General features: G+C 32.2%; 1 protein-coding gene across 2 annotated transcripts; it reads left to right on the top strand.

Moving 5' to 3' along the window:
• Window positions 1-1,775: 1,775 nt before the first annotated feature.
• On the top strand, window positions 1,776-18,948 carry LOC105343930 (prostacyclin receptor). Of its 2 annotated transcripts, XR_010710884.1 has the most exons (6): window positions 1,776-2,051; window positions 14,877-15,112; window positions 15,730-15,853; window positions 16,227-16,405; window positions 16,783-17,051; window positions 17,195-18,948. XR_010710884.1 is itself a non-coding variant. In XM_066075625.1 (5 exons), exons 1-5 carry the CDS (start codon window positions 1,829-1,831, stop codon window positions 16,999-17,001), a joined length of 981 nt encoding a protein of 326 aa, XP_065931697.1. In that variant the 5' UTR covers window positions 1,776-1,828; the 3' UTR covers window positions 17,002-18,948. The 2 variants fall into 2 exon arrangements, 1 of the variants encoding a protein (XP_065931697.1); XM_066075625.1 differs by having other exon boundaries at window positions 16,783-18,948.
• The last annotated feature ends 5,625 nt before the right edge of the window (window positions 18,949-24,573 follow it).

Here is a 24,573-nt window from a genome sequence, read left to right as displayed (position 1 = left end):
TTAAACGAGGAAACAATTCTGAAAAAGGTTAAATTACACATAAAATTACAGTTGTATCAGAAATCTGTTTTGGGTGATCAATACACAGTCCATGTGATTGACGATCTCCATAGCAATGTAAGTTTGAAATAGAGTGGACGTATCAAAACTAATAAAAAGATTACAGTGCCGTCTTAGAGTTCATTACGATGCATCTAATTAGAATTGTCGATAATTTTATAGAGAGTTACGCGTGTCTTCATCCATAGGAAGTGATATCGGTGACAAAGGGATGGATTGACAGAGTGAACATAGCGGCTTCCTTTGTTATTAAGAGCTCAATATTGACTACTGAGAAATACCAATTTGAAAAAAAACGTAAAATGAGAACACTAGCTAAAAAGCCATGTTTTATATCATCAAAAGGACACTGGTAAAACTTTAATCCTACAAGCTGTGGAATCATTAGAATTCCTGGTGGGTCAATTTTCGTGGTATTAATCAAAAGCAAGAAAAAAAACCCCGCATTTTATTCTTTATGTTGCATATATTTCCCTTTATTAAAATTCTTAAGACCAATTTTTAAGTCTTTCTTCGTCGAGGATGATAACTCGCTGGGAAGGGCTACCTACGATTACCACAAAATTGAAGCACGGCACCGTGAATTCTAGTGATTTTATGCTCATTACTTTTTTTTTTTCATGTATTCACTTTTATACGTATTATAAGTTACGAAATACTAGTTTCCATTTTTATAAACCTGCCTATTGTATTTAACCATGCTTTTTATCTGTAAATATTTAACGTAATCGTACAGCACTATATATGCACATACATGTACTTGTAATTTGCGATTAGATTTCAAAAGTCCTTTTAAGATGCATGTTTTTTTTAATCTTATCATTATACTTATTTGTATGATATCGATATATCTTACAGTTATTCATGTGCTCTCGATTTTAAACATGTACATGTGCGCATCTATCAAGTGGCTGAAGTCCTAGAAAGCTATCATGTTAGGTACATAGGAACTCTTTAGCAATGCTCATGAGCAAGCAATTTTGATTTGTGATAAACGCGACCCGTAAATTTGATGTTTATCATACAATTGCAGGATAAGGGAAATAAATAAATTTCATTGTAAACGTGAATTAGCAGATCACGGGTTCTGACAGTTTAACCATGATTAATAGAAGTTTTTGCGGGGACGAGAACGTTTAAGAATCGAGACTGACGTGAATTTAAATCTGAAATTTTGGTTTCTAGGAGCTTATATATTAAGATATAAGCATAGATATATAAGAAATCAATCTGTCCATATAAACATAAAGTTGTTGAGAAACTTCAAATAATTTTTTTTATCGCAAAAGTTGATATCACCCGTTAGTCAGTTTAAACAGATAATTCGAGCATGCATTTGGTATCGAACATAATTGTACTAAAATTATTACGTTTTAAAACATTTGCATACATGCATACTCGTGCAGTTTTTTTTCTCATATATATCTATGAATAATTGATTAAGGAACATAATATACATGTACAGTAAGTTTATAGCATATATCATGGACCTGTGAACGTCATTGTTCACAGATATTACTTTAAACCCTTGAGAATGTCTTTTTAATAACTTGATTATCGTTCATTCGATGAGAATGACCATTATCATAGGTTGGGTATCACAGATAAGTAAATTACCAGAAACTCAATAAGCAACATACAAATATCACTATAGTAATGAACAAGCCGATCGAATTATTGATTGTTCAGAAACCTATAAGAGGAGGTTGCAATGGTCCTTTTTTGAATTTTCCTTTTCACTAGCGACACAACCCGAAAATCAAAAAGAATGCCCACAAATATATCATGTCCCGAAATGAAAAATGGCACGTTGGTCGTGCATGTTGTAAACTATACGCATTCATCAACGGCGCTACTTTTTCTCTTTTGGATTTCTGTCTCTAGCCTCTTTGCGATATTCTGGGTCTCTCGCTCAATGTACAAACAGAACAGATTCTCTCAACCGCGGTTTCTTGCCATTGCTGTTTGTACATGTGATTTCCTGTATGCAGGTAAGTTTAATAACTAAGAATTAGATATTTTGTTTCTTAAATTATTTTTTTTATGATAAAACTCAAATGAAATAATGTATTTTAACGTAGAAAGAATTTAATTTGAAACCACTGTAAATATAACCTCGACTGATTATTCTTCAATAAGTGTTTTCAATATCTTTTTGTTCCTTAATTTTTAAATAATAAAACAATTTTTTTTATAACTTTAACAATTGTGAGAAAATCTGGTTTCTATATTTTTGTACCTAATAATACTGTAGGTCTTTTACAGAAATTTAAAACAAACATTGTTTTTTTTTTTAAAAAGTTTATATCTGTTAACTTAAATACAGTGGTAACAAGAAGCAATAGAAGCATGCAGTTCTAGTTCACAAAACACCATTTTGCTTTTGCTTTGACTGATAGATCAAAAGTTCTTATTCCTTGACTTAATTTTAAAATGATATACGTACTTTTGAATGTATTCCAAACAATCAGTAACAAATTGGTTACGACCGTAATTATACTCTTCAAACAATACTTGCCATTCTATAATAGCGTTATGTTTATTTGGTAGTTGTTGAAATCATGTTCGTTATGGGCCCTCGATGAATGCAATAGTTTGGTTGACTTTGAAATTTCGATAAAATGTGAAACCATTAGTTTCAATACGCTGATAAATAGCCACAGGGAATAACCTTCCAGGTGACTCTTTACACACTAATTCATTTGGGAAAAAACCTCTAAATGAAAGCTTACCATGCCTATTTTAAGACTCACTGTACTTTTGATTTGTGCTGCTTTTTTGTGCATCAACATTTATTAAACATGCCTATTTTTGTGGTTAATGTGGGTATGTAGGTAAAGAGCACTACAGAAAAAAATATAGAGTGATGATGATAGCTTGCGCAAGCGCGCGCAGTAACATTTTACATTTTATAAGGCTTGTATGTTGATCCGTATTTTTGTACGTATTTTTGGTATAAACTGAATATGAATTCTTCTTATTTCTTTCTTGTTTTTATATCTTTTTTTTTTGTTTGAAATTGAAAAAAAAGAGCAACTGGCTGGATATTTAGAGGAATGCACAGAAGATACTATATAGTAATCTAAACCAAAATCATATACATGTATATGTGTGAACCTAAATTCTTTTTGTTGCAGCTGACTTAATTTTTGGCTGTTTTACTGTTTTTCACATATGCAGTTTATTGTTGTAGTTGAAAATAATTCAGTTTTTGCATTATCTAAATTTTCAAATGTAAACCCTAAATTGCATATACATGTACATACATGAGGATTTTTATAATAAAACATGAACAGAAAACTGTGTCTTTTCAAAATTTCAGTATTATCAAATTTCAGTATAAGAAGATGAGTGGAAAAGGCGTGTAAAATGCCTATATAAGGACGGATAAGATACTGAAAAATTAAAACATAAACAGATCTGATAATTAAAATAAAATCATTCAAAACAATGTATATTTAACATCACATCGATTTGTAAGCCTTTATTATGTTTAATACTTGGAATACATTGGATTAAACTTGCGTTTGGGTATCAAATCAATAAAACTTCCAAATAGTGTCATTTGTAGAACTTCAATGCGTTATCTTTTATAGAGTGGGTCTATGCTACATATTTTTGTCAAAGTCTTAATTTAAAGGTCTAATGAAAAACAAACCGATTTTTAACTCTAAAAAAACGTGGAGAGATGATCCACTTTAGGTTAAAAATATCATTTTGAATCCTAACAATTGAAAGTTTTAGAAAAATAAATTAAATACAAGTCCGTAAAATTGTATTTAGCGTTTAAACAGCGCAGTTTAGTTGTCACTGAAATGACTCGGTTGTTAGAGCACCCGACATAAGGTAACCTTATGTATTAACTAGGCTTCTAGGTTTTGGGTTCGATGCCACCAAAACTTTTTATCGTTTTTTTAATATTCAAAACTGGATATAGTATGTATTTGCTTTTGCAAACTTGTATTATAACATCATTTGATAGATTCAATTGGGAAAAATTATATTTGAAATTGTATTTCACGACCAAACCAAATGGATATATATGCGCTATCTTATTTCCTATGTTCTTTTTAACACTATGATAGTCCTCAATTAGTTTGGTGCAGTTATTTATGTTAATTTCAGATAAAAGCCTGTATTAAAAAAAAAAACTTTGGGAGGCATTCAAGCTCCATTTCATTCCTTATGACATCCCCGTTTTATGCTTACATAATTTATTCAGAAAGATTTCAAATATATATATATATATATATATATATATATATATATATATATATATATATATATATATATATATATATATAGATAAATCCAAGAAAAACCTCAGTGGTCGGTGAAATATATATAAAACTTAAATAAATGAAAACACAAAGATCGAGTAAAACATAAGCGCTTTCATTTTCTTCAGATGTTTTACAATACTAACATGGTAACGTTTGTTATGACGTCATAATAGTTTAACGGCGTCTTCAAGTCTCTGAATGACGTCATATTTTCCCGTATTTTTAGATATCACAATACTAATAATAACAGATTATATAACACGGTTAAAACATGAATAAAACATTTAGAATACTCAGATGTTACATTAAGCTATTCAATTTAGGTTTAAAAGTTCTTATAAAATGTTTTTCTTTATCACGCCTTTCAACAGTATTAGAATTGTACATTTTATAGAACGGAAAAACAGTGAATGATTTTTTTCCGCACAGGTCAAGGTGTTCACTAACTTTTAGTTTGCGGTATTCCGGTTGGTTGATGTGCTGTTTGTGAATTCGGATTCTCTCCCGTAAGGTACTTCCCGTTTCTCCAATATATAGTTCCCCGCAACCTGAGCACGTGATAACGTATACTAGATTTCTGGTTTGACACGACATGTTGTTGTTAACGATAAACTGTTTCCCACCAAAATTAAAATGATGTCCTTGTTTAATATAGGGACAAGTGCCACATCGCGAATCCTGGCATTTAGTGACTTCAAACTCCGATTTTTCTTTGAAATTGGATTTAGTAAGGATGCGTCGAAGATTCTTCGGCTGTCTTTTGCTGTTTATAAATTTTTGTTTTTCAAATATCTTGGCCATTGTTTCATCAGTCTTCAAGACGTCGTTTAGATGGTGAACAATCGGGGCGATGTTAGTATTTCTGGGATTATGGGTGGTAACCAGTGGTAATATCTTCGATTTTTTATTGTTGTTTTGAACGGGATTGAGGAGCTTCTTTCTGTCTAATTTCATGGTTTTTTCAATAGCATCGTCAATAATTTTATCCGGATAACTTTGTTTCTTTAGATACTTTTTTAATTCCTGTAATCTCTGTATTTTGACAGAGTCGTCGTTAACGATTGTGCATATTCGTCTAGACAGGTTATACGGTATTGCTCTTTTCGTATGTCGTGGATGACATGAGTTGAAGTGTAAATACTGATGAGTATCCGTAGGTTTGTAGTATACATCCGTCATAATGACTTCGTCTTGTTTGGTCAACAAAATATCTAAAAATGAAATTCTATTCAGGCTTTCGTCCGCTGTAAATTTGATATCTGGATTAAGTTCATTCAATATATTTTTAAAAACTGACAGATTGTTGTCTCCAGAATTCCAAACAATAAAACAGTCGTCCAGGTACCTTTTCCAGTGCTTTGTTATATACATTTCCGTCTCTTCGTTAAATAATCTATTTATTTCCTTATACATTTTCTCTTCCAGGTATCCTAATGTAAGGGTAGCATATGTTGGAGCCATTTTAGTGCCCATGGCGGTTCCTTTAATTTGTTTAAAATGTTTTCCGTTGAATGTAAATGTATTATTAGTCAATACAATTTCTGCAGCTTCTAAAATGAATTCTTTTAAAAACCGATTGTTGATTTTTTCAGGTATCCTATTGATCCAATATTCCATCGCGTTAAGTCCCAGAGAATTTGAAATGTTGCTGTACAAATTAATGACATCAAAAGTAATGAACTTGCTATTCTTATTAATTTTTTCAGGTAAATGACGTAGAAAATCCAAGTCATCTTTCACGTAGCTTTTAACATCAGTACACAATGGTTTAAGTAGAATGTCAAGTAAATTGCTAAGTCTTTGAGTAGGTGCTGAAGGCCCCCCTACAATAGGTCTGAATGTGATATCATCTGGATGTGGACAACGGATGTATTCAGAACACTGGACTTTGATGGCATCTTTAATTTTTGTTGATTTATGAATCTTTGGGAGACCATAAAAATTGCTTTCTTTATATTCATAATCTGTTAGGTAGTCTTCCTCTTTCTCAGTTAAGCAGGATGTTGTTTTATGTCTTTTTAACAGATTCTTTATTTTCTGCATCGTTTTTTTATCATCATTGGTTGGTATTTCCTGATAATAGTCGACGTTTGACAACATTTTCATGATATGGTCTTTATAAAAACCAGAATCCATAATCACTACTGCGCCACCTTTATCAGCTTCTTTAATCACAATTGATTCGTCGTTTGCTAATGATTCAAGGGCTGTGGTTTCTTCTCTTGATAAGTTGAATTTTGTTTTACAGTTGTTGATGTTACTGTTAAGAGGTAGATTGTTTAGTGTGTCACAAACGGTATTTAAGATGTCGTTTTTACCATTTTTTGGATTAAAAAATGATTTGTTACGTACAATGTTTTCTTCCGACTCTGTGTCACTTTCACTCTCTTTATAAAAATGTTCTGCTACTTTCAATTTTCTTGTGTATTCCTTTATATCTGTCCTTAGTTCTGACATATTCCTCTGGGGTGTTGGGGTAAATTTCAAACCTTTACACAAAAGTCGCACTTCAGCTTCATTTAAAAGTCTGTTAGACAGGTTAATCACTTTAGGTTCGATGTTGTTTGATGGCAGTATAGATTCTAAATCTTGATCTACATATACCGTGGTTGTGTGCGGCGTCGTTCCTGAAATCTGTGATTGTAGCGACGATTGGAAATTAAGTTGTTTGCTCCTTGGTTCGGTTTGCCTCCTCCTAAAAAATAGTTTCTGGCGTTTTTCCCCACATATGTCACGTGATTCTTTTTGTAGACAGTGTTTGTATGAACATTGTTATAATTCTGGTATTTTCTCTCGCCTGGTGTTGATTTTCTATACAGCGTGGCGCTGTTGTTATTACGGTTTGATTGTTTGTTTTGGTTTTGGGTAGTTGATCGATTGTATCTTTGGTGTCCTAATCCGTTGTTGTCTTTGCTCTCATTTGTCGCCGCGGTTTGATTGCTGGTAGTTCTTTGTCGGTCATTCATAACGGCGGCTGCGTAGTTTCTCGGTGGGCCATTGTTTATATCCCCTGTCCGTTTTTGAGATGGCGATGTTTTGGCTTTGTTAGTTTGCTGTTTATGCGACATTTTATTCTTTATAGGTTCTTTGCCATAGTTTTTTGCATAATCTAACAACCAAGCTTCTTTGTATCGCCACTTATTAAACGATTTTTGTTCTTCTTTTGTACAATCAGATTCCCACATTTTAAGAAGAATTTCCAGAACTCTACCTGAAGCATTATTTCTTATTTCTTTTTCCATCTGTGCATCGAAATCAATTACTTTTTTCTGACCTATTATATATATTTCACCGACCACTGAGGTTTTTCTTGGATTTATCTATTTATTACCAGTGATCGTGATGGAAACACGGAGTTCTACTAACAAGGATAAAGAGTTCGAACGGACCGAACGTTTCTCAGAGTTATTCGAGAAAATTCATTTGTTGATCAACAAAACGGATATCACCAATGATCTTTTACGGAGTTTAATAGAAGTATGCAGAGAAACTCTACCAGGTCAACGTCAATTCTCTACAGCAGGATCGGAGACTTTTGACGAAGAGGAAACCAGTTTAAAAACTGCTTTAATTGACGAAAATGAGGTAAGCTCATACACATCTCCTACGCAATTAATTCAAAGAGAAATTAATGAGCTTGCTTTGCAAAAAGAAGCGTCAAGAATTAAGCAAAAATTGAAATCTGTTTGGAGCCAAATGTTGAATATCAGAAAACAAACATATTGGAAGCAGATTAACAATGCAAATCACGCTGAACAATTTGAAAAATGGCTAGAAGAACAAGAACCTATTATACCTAGAAAATACAGAATTAAACCAATCCGAGGTGAACCAGAGGACCAAACAAAAATCCGTATTGAAGTTGCCAAAGAACGTGTTAAAGGGGATATTCAGTTACTACGTTTGAGATCAAACAACAGTCAGAAAAAAGTAATTGATTTCGATGCACAGATGGAAAAAGAAATAAGAGATAATGCTTCAGGTAGAGTTCTGGAAATTCTTCTTAAAATGTGGGAATCTGATTGTACAAAAGAAGAACAAAAATCGTTTAATAAGTGGCGATACAAAGAAGCTTGGTTGTTAGATTATGCAAAAAACTATGGCAAAGAACCTATAAAGAATAAAATGTCGCATAAACAGCAAACTAACAAAGCCAAAACATCGCCATCTCAAAAACGGACAGGGGATATAAACAATGGCCCACCGAGAAACTACGCAGCCGCCGTTATGAATGACCGACAAAGAACTACCAGCAATCAAACCGCGGCGACAAATGAGAGCAAAGACAACAACGGATTAGGACACCAAAGATACAATCGATCAACTACCCAAAACCAAAACAAACAATCAAACCGTAATAACAACAGCGCCACGCTGTATAGAAAATCAACACCAGGCGAGAGAAAATACCAGAATTATAACAATGTTCATACAAACACTGTCTACAAAAAGAATCACGTGACATATGTGGGGAAAAACGCCAGAAACTATTTTTTAGGAGGAGGCAAACCGAACCAAGGAGCAAACAACTTAATTTCCAATCGTCGCTACAATCACAGATTTCAGGAACGACGCCGCACACAACCACGGTATATGTAGATCAAGATTTAGAATCTATACTGCCATCAAACAACATCGAACCTAAAGTGATTAACCTGTCTAACAGACTTTTAAATGAAGCTGAAGTGCGACTTTTGTGTAAAGGTTTGAAATTTACCCCAACACCCCAGAGGAATATGTCAGAACTAAGGACAGATATAAAGGAATACACAAGAAAATTGAAAGTAGCAGAACATTTTTATAAAGAGAGTGAAAGTGACACAGAGTCGGAAGAAAACATTGTACGTAACAAATCATTTTTTAATCCAAAAAATGGTAAAAACGACATCTTAAATACCGTTTGTGACACACTAAACAATCTACCTCTTAACAGTAACATCAACAACTGTAAAACAAAATTCAACTTATCAAGAGAAGAAACCACAGCCCTTGAATCATTAGCAAACGACGAATCAATTGTGATTAAAGAAGCTGATAAAGGTGGCGCAGTAGTGATTATGGATTCTGGTTTTTATAAAGACCATATCATGAAAATGTTGTCAAACGTCGACTATTATCAGGAAATACCAACCAATGATGATAAAAAAACGATGCAGAAAATAAAGAATCTGTTAAAAAGACATAAAACAACATCCTGCTTAACTGAGAAAGAGGAAGACTACCTAACAGATTATGAATATAAAGAAAGCAATTTTTATGGTCTCCCAAAGATTCATAAATCAACAAAAATTAAAGATGCCATCAAAGTCCAGTGTTCTGAATACATCCGTTGTCCACATCCAGATGATATCACATTCAGACCTATTGTAGGGGGGCCTTCAGCACCTACTCAAAGACTTAGCAATTTACTTGACATTCTACTTAAACCATTGTGTACTGATGTTAAAAGCTACGTGAAAGATGACTTGGATTTTCTACGTCATTTACCTGAAAAAATTAATAAGAATAGCAAGTTCATTACTTTTGATGTCATTAATTTGTACAGCAACATTTCAAATTCTCTGGGACTTAACGCGATGGAATATTGGATCAATAGGATACCTGAAAAAATCAACAATCGGTTTTTAAAAGAATTCATTTTAGAAGCTGCAGAAATTGTATTGACTAATAATACATTTACATTCAACGGAAAACATTTTAAACAAATTAAAGGAACCGCCATGGGCACTAAAATGGCTCCAACATATGCTACCCTTACATTAGGATACCTGGAAGAGAAAATGTATAAGGAAATAAATAGATTATTTAACGAAGAGACGGAAATGTATATAACAAAGCACTGGAAAAGGTACCTGGACGACTGTTTTATTGTTTGGAATTCTGGAGACAACAATCTGTCAGTTTTTAAAAATATATTGAATGAACTTAATCCAGATATCAAATTTACAGCGGACGAAAGCCTGAATAGAATTTCATTTTTAGATATTTTGTTGACCAAACAAGACGAAGTCATTATGACGGATGTATACTACAAACCTACGGATACTCATCAGTATTTACACTTCAACTCATGTCATCCACGACATACGAAAAGAGCAATACCGTATAACCTGTCTAGACGAATATGCACAATCGTTAACGACGACTCTGTCAAAATACAGAGATTACAGGAATTAAAAAAGTATCTAAAGAAACAAAGTTATCCGGATAAAATTATTGACGATGCTATTGAAAAAACCATGAAATTAGACAGAAAGAAGCTCCTCAATCCCGTTCAAAACAACAATAAAAAATCGAAGATATTACCACTGGTTACCACCCATAATCCCAGAAATACTAACATCGCCCCGATTGTTCACCATCTAAACGACGTCTTGAAGACTGATGAAACAATGGCCAAGATATTTGAAAAACAAAAATTTATAAACAGCAAAAGACAGCCGAAGAATCTTCGACGCATCCTTACTAAATCCAATTTCAAAGAAAAATCGGAGTTTGAAGTCACTAAATGCCAGGATTCGCGATGTGGCACTTGTCCCTATATTAAACAAGGACATCATTTTAATTTTGGTGGGAAACAGTTTATCGTTAACAACAACATGTCGTGTCAAACCAGAAATCTAGTATACGTTATCACGTGCTCAGGTTGCGGGGAACTATATATTGGAGAAACGGGAAGTACCTTACGGGAGAGAATCCGAATTCACAAACAGCACATCAACCAACCGGAATACCGCAAACTAAAAGTTAGTGAACACCTTGACCTGTGCGGAAAAAAATCATTCACTGTTTTTCCGTTCTATAAAATGTACAATTCTAATACTGTTGAAAGGCGTGATAAAGAAAAACATTTTATAAGAACTTTTAAACCTAAATTGAATAGCTTAATGTAACATCTGAGTATTCTAAATGTTTTATTCATGTTTTAACCGTGTTATATAATCTGTTATTATTAGTATTGTGATATCTAAAAATACGGGAAAATATGACGTCATTCAGAGACTTGAAGACGCCGTTAAACTATTATGACGTCATAACAAACGTTACCATGTTAGTATTGTAAAACATCTGAAGAAAATGAAAGCGCTTATGTTTTACTCGATCTTTGTGTTTTCATTTATTTAAGTTTTATATATATATATATATATATATATACACCATGGATTTGTCAACGCAATTTGATCATGGTTCACATTGCAAATTAACATTTAAGGTTTACTTTTGATTATTCAATGATCTAAAAATTGAATACGCGAGTGCATTGCATGTTTATCTTGTGGGCGTATTATAAATCAAATATTTCTTTTCTTTAATCTGTGCCATGTTGGAAAAAGTCAATGGATTTTCAAAATCTCATTTTGCTAAAAAAAAGTTTCCAGACTTTATAACAAATTTTAAAAGAAATTGATGTACCGACCTTATCAAATTCTGAGCCAGTTGCAGCATAATTACTGGTAGAGCAGCGAACATAACAGTACTCATAAACACAACGACACCCCCCCCTCCCACAACAGCAATGCTCTTTTTGTGTAATGTGTTTTACTACAGAAAAGCTTAAATTAAATCTTTGATCATTGATGAGTTGCTTGATTTTCGATGAGAGGCGACCAATCTCTTGAAGACGTCGTCAGTTAGGGTCCTCGAGTTTGGCATTAGTGGGATCTTTATCGTGCTTTTTCCTACTGCGACAACTCGTATATATCCATGTATGTACGTCCAAACCTCATATCAAAGCAGACAAGACTCAAACTGTGGTTCTATGCATTCGAAGCAACGATAAACTGAATCACTTACCACGGGGGCCAGTTCGAGTATGTAAGAAAAACATTATCAATGTCACATAAAAAGAACCTATTTGAAAATAACTCTTGCCCAAGATTACCTGTATTGTTCCATTTGCATCGTCCTTTATATGCAACAACATTAAATCATTATTACAACCTTTCTGAACTTAAAGTCATCAGGGATGCTATGTTAAATTCGTAATATTCCTTTGATCAGAGGATAAATCGCATCTAGAATTCAAGGACTGAATAATTAATAAAAATTCAGGTCCTTGAACTCCATTATTTTATTGTTCATACTATCATAAGGTGGACATACTTGTAGATTTAAAATGATAGAAATTCGAATCACGCATATGAAGAGTTTCAAATCGAAAATAATTTATAAGAGTCTTGTATCAGTGCAAAAACATTTGCAGAATCGTATTACTTTGAACTGTAAGTACAAGTGTCATCCGTCTATTAAGATGAAGCATTATTTGGTTGGTGGTATTTCTTCTAAAATGATCCGAACTCTCACGTGAACATACATATGCCACAATTAGATTGATGTCACCTTTTTTAACATGGCATTCATGCAGACAAGCTCTTTCCAACAGCGGTACATTGTCCAATTTTGATTAAAAAGAGCAGGTTATTTTTTTCGAGTAAAAGTTGTGTCTGCAGGCACGTAGCATCACCACTTTTTCTCACAGGAGAAATTTCTCTTTAAAATCCCATATATAAAATTTAAAGCTGCTTGGTCCGATTTTTTTTGTTATTACAGTATCAATTTTTTTTCCATACAAACCATTTATCTTAGAAAGTTATGGACTTTTTCCTATTTACACGAGCAGAATCAGTATCCTTTCAAAGTTAGAAATATTCTAAGTAAATAAAAATAATTTCTTTTTGGGCAAACGAAAAAACCAAAGTGCATCACGGGAATTTTTAGAAAAGGAAACCGTTTTGTTTCGTTCCTCGAATGATTGGATTCAACCCGCATGCTATGCATCGATTATAAAGAAAGCAAACTTCAGAAATATCAGCGAACAAAACGTACACAGGTTTATTTGTAATTTGTCTGATTATTTCGACCTTTATTTAATACGATGTCAAAGTCGTAATACAACCATGACACCCGTCTCGTCGTAAGGGGTGAAATTTAACATGAGGCGAAATAACGCGGTACCCTTTTATGTCGTTTGTTTGTTAGCAAATTTTGTACGTATTTCTCTTCATTGAAATGTGGCATAATTGACTAGAAAAAAACTACTGCAATGTCTATTATTATACATATACTAAGCATAACAATCGTTTAAAAGCGTGCATAAAATTTAATATACAATCGGACCAAGCAGCTTTAACGATAGTGGACTTGGTCCCCCACTTTTTGTGGAAAGCATATAAGAATTGGAAGAGAAAATTTGAAGGCAAAGAATCACAATTTGGTTGTTAATATTAAGATAATAGTAGTTATCATGAGTTTAAAACAAGTCCTAAAAGCAAGCGACTAAAAAACTTTACGGCGACTCAATGCTTGTTATTATGTTTGACTTTTTGGTTATAACAACGGAAATAAGAAGAAATATACAAAATTTCATCATACTGAAGGTTTCACGCATTATGAGTCGTCACACATCAGTTTACAAGTCATAAAAGTCATCCGGAATCGCACATGTAAACACACCGATTTAGTTTGGTTTGGACATTGTAACTGAGTTTAAAGCTATTCGATGTCCGTAATAGGAAATTTATAATGCATTTAAAGATTATGCATTTTAATAGATATACAGTTCTTGAAGACATCCGGTTTCACCGAGAGCCGTACGTTCATGATATATGCCACACTGCATTATTAACGTGAGGCTATGAAGTGGAAGGAAAATTCAAAATATTTGTGTTGGCCCAACGCTTTATTATATTTTACTCTTTTTAATTGGATTAATTTACTTTAAACATCGTAATTTTTCTAAAGTTCATCTTTTCATGTGATACTGTTGAATCATTAAAGTTCGTGGGGGCCAATTTTCGTGGATTACTTAAATTTTACAGGTTCGTGAGGATGTAATTTCGTGCATTCTCGTATACCTACAAAAGGAAATATGAGTTTATTGCCTCAATCTATTAATTCATGGAGGATGTAAATTCGTGGATAAGAGGTATCCACGAATTCCACGAAAATTGAGCCACTACGAATTCTAATGATTCCACAGTATATGAAATAAGTGGAAATCATGAAAAAAAATCGATATTTAGTATATCATGAGTTTGTGCGTCACCACATCTCTTTCAATAACTTTTCACATCCTAAAGTGAAACGATTTACTTCATGCAATTCAATCTTTGGCATATTTTTTATATACATGTAAATTTAAAAAATAGTTGAACGTAAAGGCTTTAAATTTTTTAATGTTTCTTCAAATAAATAAATGAAAATGATAAATATCAGTTATAGAGATAACTATACCAGGGTGGAAAAAAATGAATACAGAACCAAACATGCCTAAAGCGCCAAATTGTGAACAATCCTTCCTTTGTTATATCATAAGCGAACGAACTTTGAATTAAAAGATGTTAAAACGGCGTAATAAACAATGCTAAAGTGTCATTGATCAAAAACGTCTACTGACTTGCAAAGGTAAGAATAATATATAAAGATAGAAGTGACGTCTCGATATCGTATCAAATTTTCGCAAAACAACGAGGAGATAAAAAAAAAGAGAAACGAAATGCATTCTTTATTTAGTACTTTTTTCATTTTTTCCAGCTCTTTGTGTAAGTATGCAGACTGCGAACTACTTTTTGGGGTATTGCGACTCGGGTGGATATCACGGATGCATATTCAGGGGCTTCTCACAGACGCTGTTTATGATGGCGTCCCGTCTAATGGTAGTATTGATGGCTGTTGAGCGTTTTGTTGCATTGAGGTATCCGTTTAAATATCAGCACCTGATGTCTAAGGAACGAGTTATTGGCGCTGTAGCAGGACTTGGACTGTATGCAGTATGTACATCTTGTACAACAATTTAGCAAAACGAATACATATACTTCGAATAAAAAGACCCCGTCATTTGAAAAAAAAAGTCATTAGTTGTTGAAAGATTCTTTGTCATAAGAACATACTCATTTTATTTCAGAAAATTAATGTTTCAGTTTTTTTAAATGAATATGTCGTATTTTATTTTATTCATATTCATATTTTATTTATACACATTTGTTTTTATAAATGAAATGTACAAGCACAAATAAAACCCCCACAAATATGATAAATTGGGATTCAAATGTTTACTTGCTTTTTAAGATTTTTGAAGCTAACTATGGTAGATCATGTAAAATTCAAAATTTTAAAGTGTTAGAAATCTTCTAAATTCTGACAGTGATAGTTATCCTTCAGAAGTCTCCTTCTGGTTAATATTCAATTTGATTGAATTGATTTATTTTATCGAATGAAAAAAGACATTGCAATAATACTAGCTCTAGTTGTCATATTAGCTAGGAGAAAGAACGTCGAGAAATATGAAAGTTCGTGTCTTGTTGCGTTAAGAACGGTAACTCTCTATCAACTGGAGTACTAGTGAACTACTAATTAATATCACATCACTCCTTAATTTCTTTCTCAGATGCTGGTTTCGTCCTTGCCTTTGATGGGGATTAATAGCTATGGATTTCAGTCATGGTGCGACTTTCATTGGAACGACCGATCCCTCGGGGGAAGATTTTTCGTGCTGTACTTCGTCTTTGAAGGTACATTGTAAGCGCTATATTCCATCACATACGGAACTTATGTGTATCTAGATTTTAATGTGTGTGCGATTTTGAGGGTAAAGGTTTAGATAATTAATGAAAACCTTTCAAAAAAATAATGTATGAAGAACGGTTTCAACCAAAATTTTGATTGGTTCTTTTGTTCCTTTACAAGTAAACAGAATATTATGATTTTATTTTAAGAAAAAAATCTTAAGTGACTAAACCTGGATTTTTTCGAAACATTATATTTCAGCAAACGTATACATGAAACGCTACTATATCTGTAGACTGTATAAAATATATTAAATGAATTAACATTGTGCAATGATTAAAAAGCATCATAATAATCAACGATTTAATCTCTCTACAGGTTTTGCTTGTATGATGGTAATACTCCTCTGCAATGTGTCTGCCATTTATGAACTTTTAAGCATGAAGAAAGTCCATCCTGCCGAGACGTCCAACAAGCACAAGACTGAAAACGCTAAGTTTATAGTGATGATGTCGGCCATTTCTGTGGTTTACATAGTGTTCTCGACTCCATTATTAGTAAGTACGGCAAATACTACCCCGGTCCTCGGCTTAACGAACTCACGAAAAATCAAAAAATTTAAAAAAAAAAGGGGGATATATAATTTGGCTTATTTTCTAAATGAAAACGAGAATTTAAGCATGTATGTTTTTGAACTTTGAATTTATCGTTCTTGTGAATTTTAGGATTCAAAACATCGCTGTACTTATACATTTTAAATTCATATTCTATATTGTTTAATTGCGATCGTAACTCAGTTTATTTAATTTGTAATGTTTTCAGTTTTGTCATTTTAGAATTTGCATGGGTTTAAAATCCGAAGAACTTTCAAACATATTTGTATGTAGATTTACGAGTCTCACCTCCTGTTAATTGTTCAATGCTTTTTTTGTAGATTCGACTATTTTGCAACCAGCTGGGAATTAACCTTTCGAAGCAAAAAGATTTCGTAGGAATCCGCTTGAATATTGTAAACAATATGATGAACGCCCACCTACTCTTGTTTATACAACTCCTCTTTCATCCAAAATTACGCAAAAAGTTGAATTGTTGCGGTAATAAAGAACAAGACGGAGATTCGAACATCCCCTCAACCCAGGTGACCAATACCTGATTACATTGTAGAACATGATCCCAAAAGGAGAGTCAAATGTTACTGGATGAGTAAGGATTACCTGATTATCAGCGGATTTGTAATTAAAAATATATTTTCTGACAATTTTTTTGTTAAAGTAAAAGCTCTAATGAGCTTCCTAAATTACTATCATTAAAATTAAAGATTGTATACACATGTACTCTCCTGACAGTGAGCGGTCAGCGTGCTAACCACTCGGCCATGTACATGATGTAGGCAAGACATAAGAATTTGCTGTCGATGACGAACGGAACCTAGCGCGCTGGCTGCTAACAACACTATTGTTTTGAGATACAGGTGGAATGCAGCTAACGGCAAATCGAAAATATTGGAACGATACATATTGCATAGATATTTTCATAAGCACAAACATTACAATATAAATATGTATATTTTTTCATCGTTCTTTGGATATAAGCCTTGGCGAATAACTTTTATTTAAATGGACATTGCATTTCGCTTGAATCTCGACCACTTGGTCAATCATTAAAATGCTCCCTAATGTCGTGCTCATGTTGTTTCAAAAGAAGATGATAAATATTTTTTTTAGTAAAAGTTGTACATTTATTGCTGTTTAAGTATGCGATGTAGCTGATGGTCCTTTTACATCGATTATTGTTATAATTTTACGTGAGGTTTTCCAAATCTCTATTCCATTTGAATTAATTCCAATGATATACTTAACTATTTTATGAAGAAATGAAATTATATGAAGTTTAAATTTATATAGTTTATTGTTGAAAACAATCATCTTTTCAATTATCCATTTATTTTATGTTAATCATTGAACAGGCTTCATTTAAGAAATACCTGTCTTAAAATATAAACAAATTATTATATGTTCTAGCCCTGACGAGAAGCAACTAAATTGAAATACACAAATGTTTCTGAAGGCTAAATAAACGAAGATTGACTAATTTCAGTAGTGAACATTTTACTGTTTTACCTTTTTGGATGTCTGACATACGTTAGGATTAATCAAACCAAATCAGTAATGGGTTCCATTATAACTATCGGTGATTTTAAGTGATTGTTTAGCATGACACATATTATTGCATGTTAAGTTTTAAATACATGCAAACTGACTTATATTGGGGGAACTATATGACTTATATTGAGGGAACTATATACTAGATTTAAAGATTATTTTAGGTCTGCCTTGGTATGCAAAGATAAAGTACGTGTACATGTCTATTAATTGAAGGTTCTAGGCACGGGAACAAACTAAAATACTAATGACAAAGGAGAAGCTGTTGAAATTTTCTGTACAAATAAGCTAAACATTCCCAATCCCATTTTAACCATTTCTAAAACGACATGGCCGCGTAGGAATTTACAAATTTCTTGTTGTTTATATAATAGCGCCAGATTACATGATGATTCTCCGAATTTGATGCTCCCTGTAAGAAATTCATCATTTGCCAGTAGGGGCCATCAGACTGGTAGAACTGATTCCGTTGTCTCGGGTCCTCTGATACTTGTACTCGCCTCTGACATTCGTCCACAGCACGCGCGAATTTCTTTACTACTTTAGGATGAAACAAAGCTTGGATGAATAAAACAAAATAAGAATTGGTCATGTTGTTGACAAGGTATACCCGACCAGCGTCAAAGTCCTTAGCCAGGGACAGGTCGTAGCCAAACTGATTACACGCTAATTTGATCTGTAAACACATCACATAAAAATGTTATTAATATGACAAGCAATAACAAAATATTCTAAATTATTCCAGTTATATAAAATCAGTCAATTTTGTTATCTGCTTGCTATAATCGCAGAGTCAGCAATAAATTAATACAGAAATATGGAAGACTAAGAACTAGTAGGACTGTACTGTAGTATCATGTGATCTCTGCGCTCACCATAGCACATGTATATGCATAATTGAACAATATAGAAAACTATCTTTTGTTTTATACATTTGAAAAATGGAGGCCTTTGTATTTTTTAAAAATATAATAAAATATTTAAAAATCAAATAAAAAAGGTTTGTAATGCGAGAAAAATGCCTGTATATAATGATAGATACTGTGAAATCAAACTATCAAGAAGTCAATATTTTTAATAAAATAAAATAAAATTATGCAATAAATATTTCTTTAAGAAATAAAATAACTTCCGAGGAAAAACATAAAACAAGAGATTTACTATTGAAAATGGATATAAACGTTTTGATGCATGCTTGTTTACTAGTATTACCTTTTAATGTTTTAATGAGTCCGACAGATTTGAACGGCTTAATATTTTGTTTGTATTTTTATTTAGGTTTAACGGAGAACAGGCACATGTTTACTGCAAAAGTATGCAACTGCACTAACATTCACTTAAGGAAGGAAAATTTAACAATCAGGCGGAGAGTAAATAGAACTTAATTATTCACAATCCATCGTCAAAATAATTACATATGATAATGTTGAATTTTAACGTATGTACAAAATTAATCATTCTTTTATAATAGCAATTATTACGTCTTCTTTTTTTTAATTCATTGAATTAACAGTTGTAAAACAAATAATAAAAAACTTGATATAAACATAATTGGATTATCTGAAGATTAAAATGTAAAATCTCATTTTCCTTATAAATACTATGATTTAAAACAATTAAGATTGAAGTTTTTATTACGGCTATCTATGACATTAAAGAAGAATTTATTAAAAAAAAAAACTTTTTAGGAATGAATATGAAGACAAAACATATTCCATGATATGATTAGAGCTGTTAAGTCCGATCATTGGGCTATTACAATATCAAATATTTTTCCATATAAACAAATTATCTTAGAAAGGTTTAGGCTATCACTTATTTGCCCTAACAGAATCGACTTTAGAAAATAGAAATATTCAAAGTAAATGAAAATAATTTCTGTACGAGATCCTTCCAAGAAACAACGCAAATTCATCATGGGTGCGTTTAGAAAGGGGGAACCGTTTGGTTTCGTACTTCATTTGATTAGGTTTATTCAACCCACAGACTGTGCATCTGTTGTAAACAGAACCAACTTTCTGACGATGAGTGGGATAAAATGTACACAAGTTTATTTTAAATTTGACAAAACAGTTTTGCAATTTTATTTCCTTTATTTTGTAGCAAATGTCAAAGTCATAATGCAATCATACCTACTTCGACGTAGGGGCGAATCTTAAAAGGGGCGAATTATCATTATGCACATACCAAGCAAAAGCATCCTTTAAATGTTAATCATTACCCTTACCCTGTAACAGAAAAATCAAGACAAAGAATCTGCCCGCGGGAGAAGTATCACTCCAGTAGAAGTCGCACCCTAGTGGGTATCCATACTTGTTCACTCCCATGAATGGCAAGGTCGCAAGAAAGATCTATGAAAATGATTTATGTGGAGCGCACCATCAATGGCAAAGAGATATATAAAAGTAAAATGTTACATATAAACAAGGATAAAAATCGTTAATTACATAGCAAAGTTCAAATTTCATAATTAAACAAACTGGGCTTTAGTATACCTTTATTGAAAATAGAGATATTTCTTACATGTTATCATAAATGAAATACATGTGTTTTTTAATTTGATGCAAAATCTCCGAAGTAGGCAGATAAAAGAAGTGATCCCAAAAAAAAAATCTTGCGACTCTAAAATGATTTGAACATATTTTATTGTGTAAATAACACAAAAGGATTGGAAACAAGTTCTTGCAACTTACAAGTTCCTTTCTAAAATAAGCTTTCCTTTAGAATCATGATGCTTCAGAATACTTGTGTTCGAAAAGTAATAAAGTATAAATAAAAGTATAAATGATTGAATGATACATGTGTAACAATAAAAACAAAAACAATACAATATCCTAAAGTAATGTCTTCTTTAAAGGGAGAAGAACACTTATAAGATCGAACAGTGACTTACAGTTCTTGAAAATATTTATTTCTATTATGCTTTGTAAACTATGAAACACTTCATAATTAGGGAGCATAATTTAGTTTATTGACATATTGGTTTTTTGAATTTTTCAGCATGATTCTTTTTTTTACAAAATGAGACAGTTTTGGAAAAAGCTTCCATGAGAAATTTTGTAAGAATCAGAATATAAGGAGACAGGTCTTATCATAAAAACCTTTTTAAAGTATTTTTAAAATACTCACATGAAAAAAAGAAAGAAATAACACAAATAAAACTTGAGTACCCTTTTTCATACTTTTTTTTAGAATTGATGAAGTCAAAATGGGCGATCAGGAGCAAAATATCATTTTTTAAAATTAACATCTTTTTGTTAATTTGCGTTGAGCAAGCGCTTTACAATAGCCGATTCATTAAATTAAATATGTTCGAGAAAATATTTAAAAGATATTTACCGTCTTTGTAAATTAAATATTGTATTTATCCTTATTCAAAAGACTTTAAATACAGTATGGTCAACTTATTCTTGGATCATCTAAATCAATCAAAAGCGAATGACACTGTGAAATATAATGTGCAACTTCTTTTAGTGTCATTACAGTATACATTGTTTACCTAACTTTTAAAAAAATGAAAACAAATTTTATACAAATTATGATATGATGGCATATATTATCTCACACATCCTCTATAATTTTGAAATAATAATATAGTGTATAGATAATTGCTTGTGTTATTTGTTGTATTGAATGGATAACTTAATAAAAGAAAAAAAAAATAAAAGCATACATTACATCCATATAACTTTTTTATGAAACATCACAACCTGTCAGATACTCAGAAGTTTGAAAATTATCAACATAAAAACCGTGGTTTTTCAAAATTTTTCAATATCTATTTGTTTCATTTTTAAACAATTTCAATTATGCTAGACAACATACCGCGTAGAGATAGAGAGAGACTGCCACAATTATTACCCTCTTTGGCGACATAAGTTGTTGATAACGAAATGGAAACAGCAAGGCGATAAACCTTTCAGTTGCCAAGAGAACCACCATCAAATGAGAAGCCACCATAGTGGAATTTCTGGAAAACCCCCGCATGACGCATCCTTGGAGGCCTCCCATAACACAGTATCCTAGCCATACCGCCGCAACTGTTTGAGAATTACTGCTCGATGAGGGAAACAACTATTGATAATTGCTTTCAGTAAAACCACTGTGTGCAAAAAGGATTTGAGAGCCATTTTTAAAAATATTAAATATAAACATTGAACAGCTGCTTATAGGACAACACATGATTTGTAATACATCTTTCTTCCCCGTATATTTCTGAGTGTCTACCGATTTTGCTGACAAATTATGAATGCAAAGAAAAATATGTTAAAATTGGATTAAAAGGTACTAGTTATAACGAAACATAAATTCATCTGATTAATTTAAATAACCATTCTTTTTCATTTGATTTTTTAAAATTAATGAGCATTGGTTTTTTTTAGTCATGAAAGAGGCCGGGTGACAAACTTACCTGAAAATTTTTAAAATAAATAAATCAATAAATAAAAATATAAGAAATTATTCGCCAATAATAAAAATCCTTATCCGTGGAGTGAGGTGGGTGGGGGAGATAGCGTGACGGTCTTAAACTTTAAACTCCGAGGCTATGTGCCTGTGATCATTCTAATTCAGTAAATCACCTCTTTCACAATCCTTTTAATTACAATTGTGCAGTATGTTACAATTGATAGGCTAACCAATGTTACCACATCTTTAAGAAAACATTTGACATGTGTTTAAAATGCATTTCCAATACCTGAGGTTTTTCTGATCTTTAGAGGCAGGGGCTTATTTCAAAACATTCCAAAATTTACATTGTCTTCTTTTGCGAAATACATAAAAATCCCAAAATATGAAATTCACGATTGTTTACATAATGAAATTAGATACATTGAACTCCAGTTTTTCAAAGTTCAGAACATTAGTTTGGTATATACTTAAGCATACGTTTGCTGTACTTACGTAATCATGGCATGATTTTTTAAGGACCCCCAGTTTCCACTTAACGGCTAATTTGATGTTATAATTTTAGGGATTACTGTAGTAATTCCATTTGAAGAGAAAATTGAGGGAGCATTCTCTACTCACAAATATATTGATGTTTTTACAGTTCAATAGTTTATCGCTTTTTATGCAACGATCCTCACATTTTAAACTAAAATATCTACGTTTTCATTTATCATGTTTGTTTATTCGATTCTCTATGAATATGCAATTATTAATAAATCAGTAATTTTCATTTTTTTAAAGAAATATTTTCATATACTGTACATAAGTAGAAATTAATGAAAAAAGAGGCCGAGTATTAGTGTATTTATCTTTAATGAGACTATGAAATCTCAACATCTTAAAAGAATTAAAAAAATTTAGCTGTCAATGAAAACAATTTAACTCGTCCCACCTTCGATTTAACTTATAATTAGGAAATGTTCATGGATGGGAAAATCAAATGTTTATTTATTTTAATATGTTAATTATTGTAATTGAAAAGATATCATCCTATTTGTAAACAACAAAAAAACTGTCAATTAATACCAAAACCAAAAGAGATTTTCCACTTTCTCATAAAAAATGCAAACATATTGGTATAAAATTATTAAGGGTTTATGTCCTTCTTTGCACAACGAAACCATGTCTCAGAAATGAAACTTTAAGGGTTCATAAAATAAACTTATGGTGTAGCACTACACCTTTAAGTTAACGCAGAAATGATACTTTAAGGGTCCATAAAATAGACTGTTTGTGTAGCACTCCACCTTACTTATCTTTAAACCATCTTCATCAAATTCGTTTTTTTAAATTGCTCTAAGAATGAAAAAATATGATAAATATTGCCTGTAGAAGGCTCCTGAAAAAAAAAATAAACTCAAAATCATTAAAGTTGTATATTGCTCAAACCCTCGAGAAAAAAAATGACCTTTATAATCCAAAAACTTTTCCCTTTTTATTTAATTGATAAACACTTACCTGAAAACACAGTCACAAAAGCAAACCGCCAATGAAAGAAATTTTGGTTGAGAAAATTCTTTCTGTTTAAACATTGATCTACCCAGCCATATAACCACTACAAGATTCGACACACCGGTCCAAGTGTTGATAAAGACGGCGCCAGCAGGTGATTTAGGTACATTGATGCAGGTACCATTAACAATCATATCGCTAGCTACTATCTTATTCTACGATAAAGAACAAGTTGTCGATTTATATATCAGATATTTACACGTCGGTGATTAATCAATGAAAATAAAAGCTAAGACTGCTCTATATCATATGCATATTTTTATTTTTTTTTGATAATTTAATTAAACTAGACTTTGACCCGTGCGTGCACGGGTTGACATTGCATATCGGACATTTACGAAATAGGTACATCGACATACCTCATTATTGACATTTACATAACAAAGCTATAAGCCTACAATAATGCTATTAATTTCACTACACTTTCCTTAGTTTGAATAAACTGTGTCTCGGGAGAGGCCCTCACCACAGTTAGAATGCCTCCCTTATACCCGTAATGTAGCAGAATATTGCAGAATCGCTCCGGAACGATTTTGGAGAAAGTTAATGAAGTTGCATTGAAAATAACAGTCAAATTCATCACAACAAACCTTTTTGAGACT

This window comes from Magallana gigas, chromosome 2, assembly GCF_963853765.1.
Source record: "Magallana gigas chromosome 2, xbMagGiga1.1, whole genome shotgun sequence".
Classification (NCBI taxonomy): Eukaryota; Metazoa; Mollusca; class Bivalvia; order Ostreida; family Ostreidae; genus Magallana; species Magallana gigas.
This window is presented reverse-complemented; position numbering and strand designations above follow the sequence as displayed.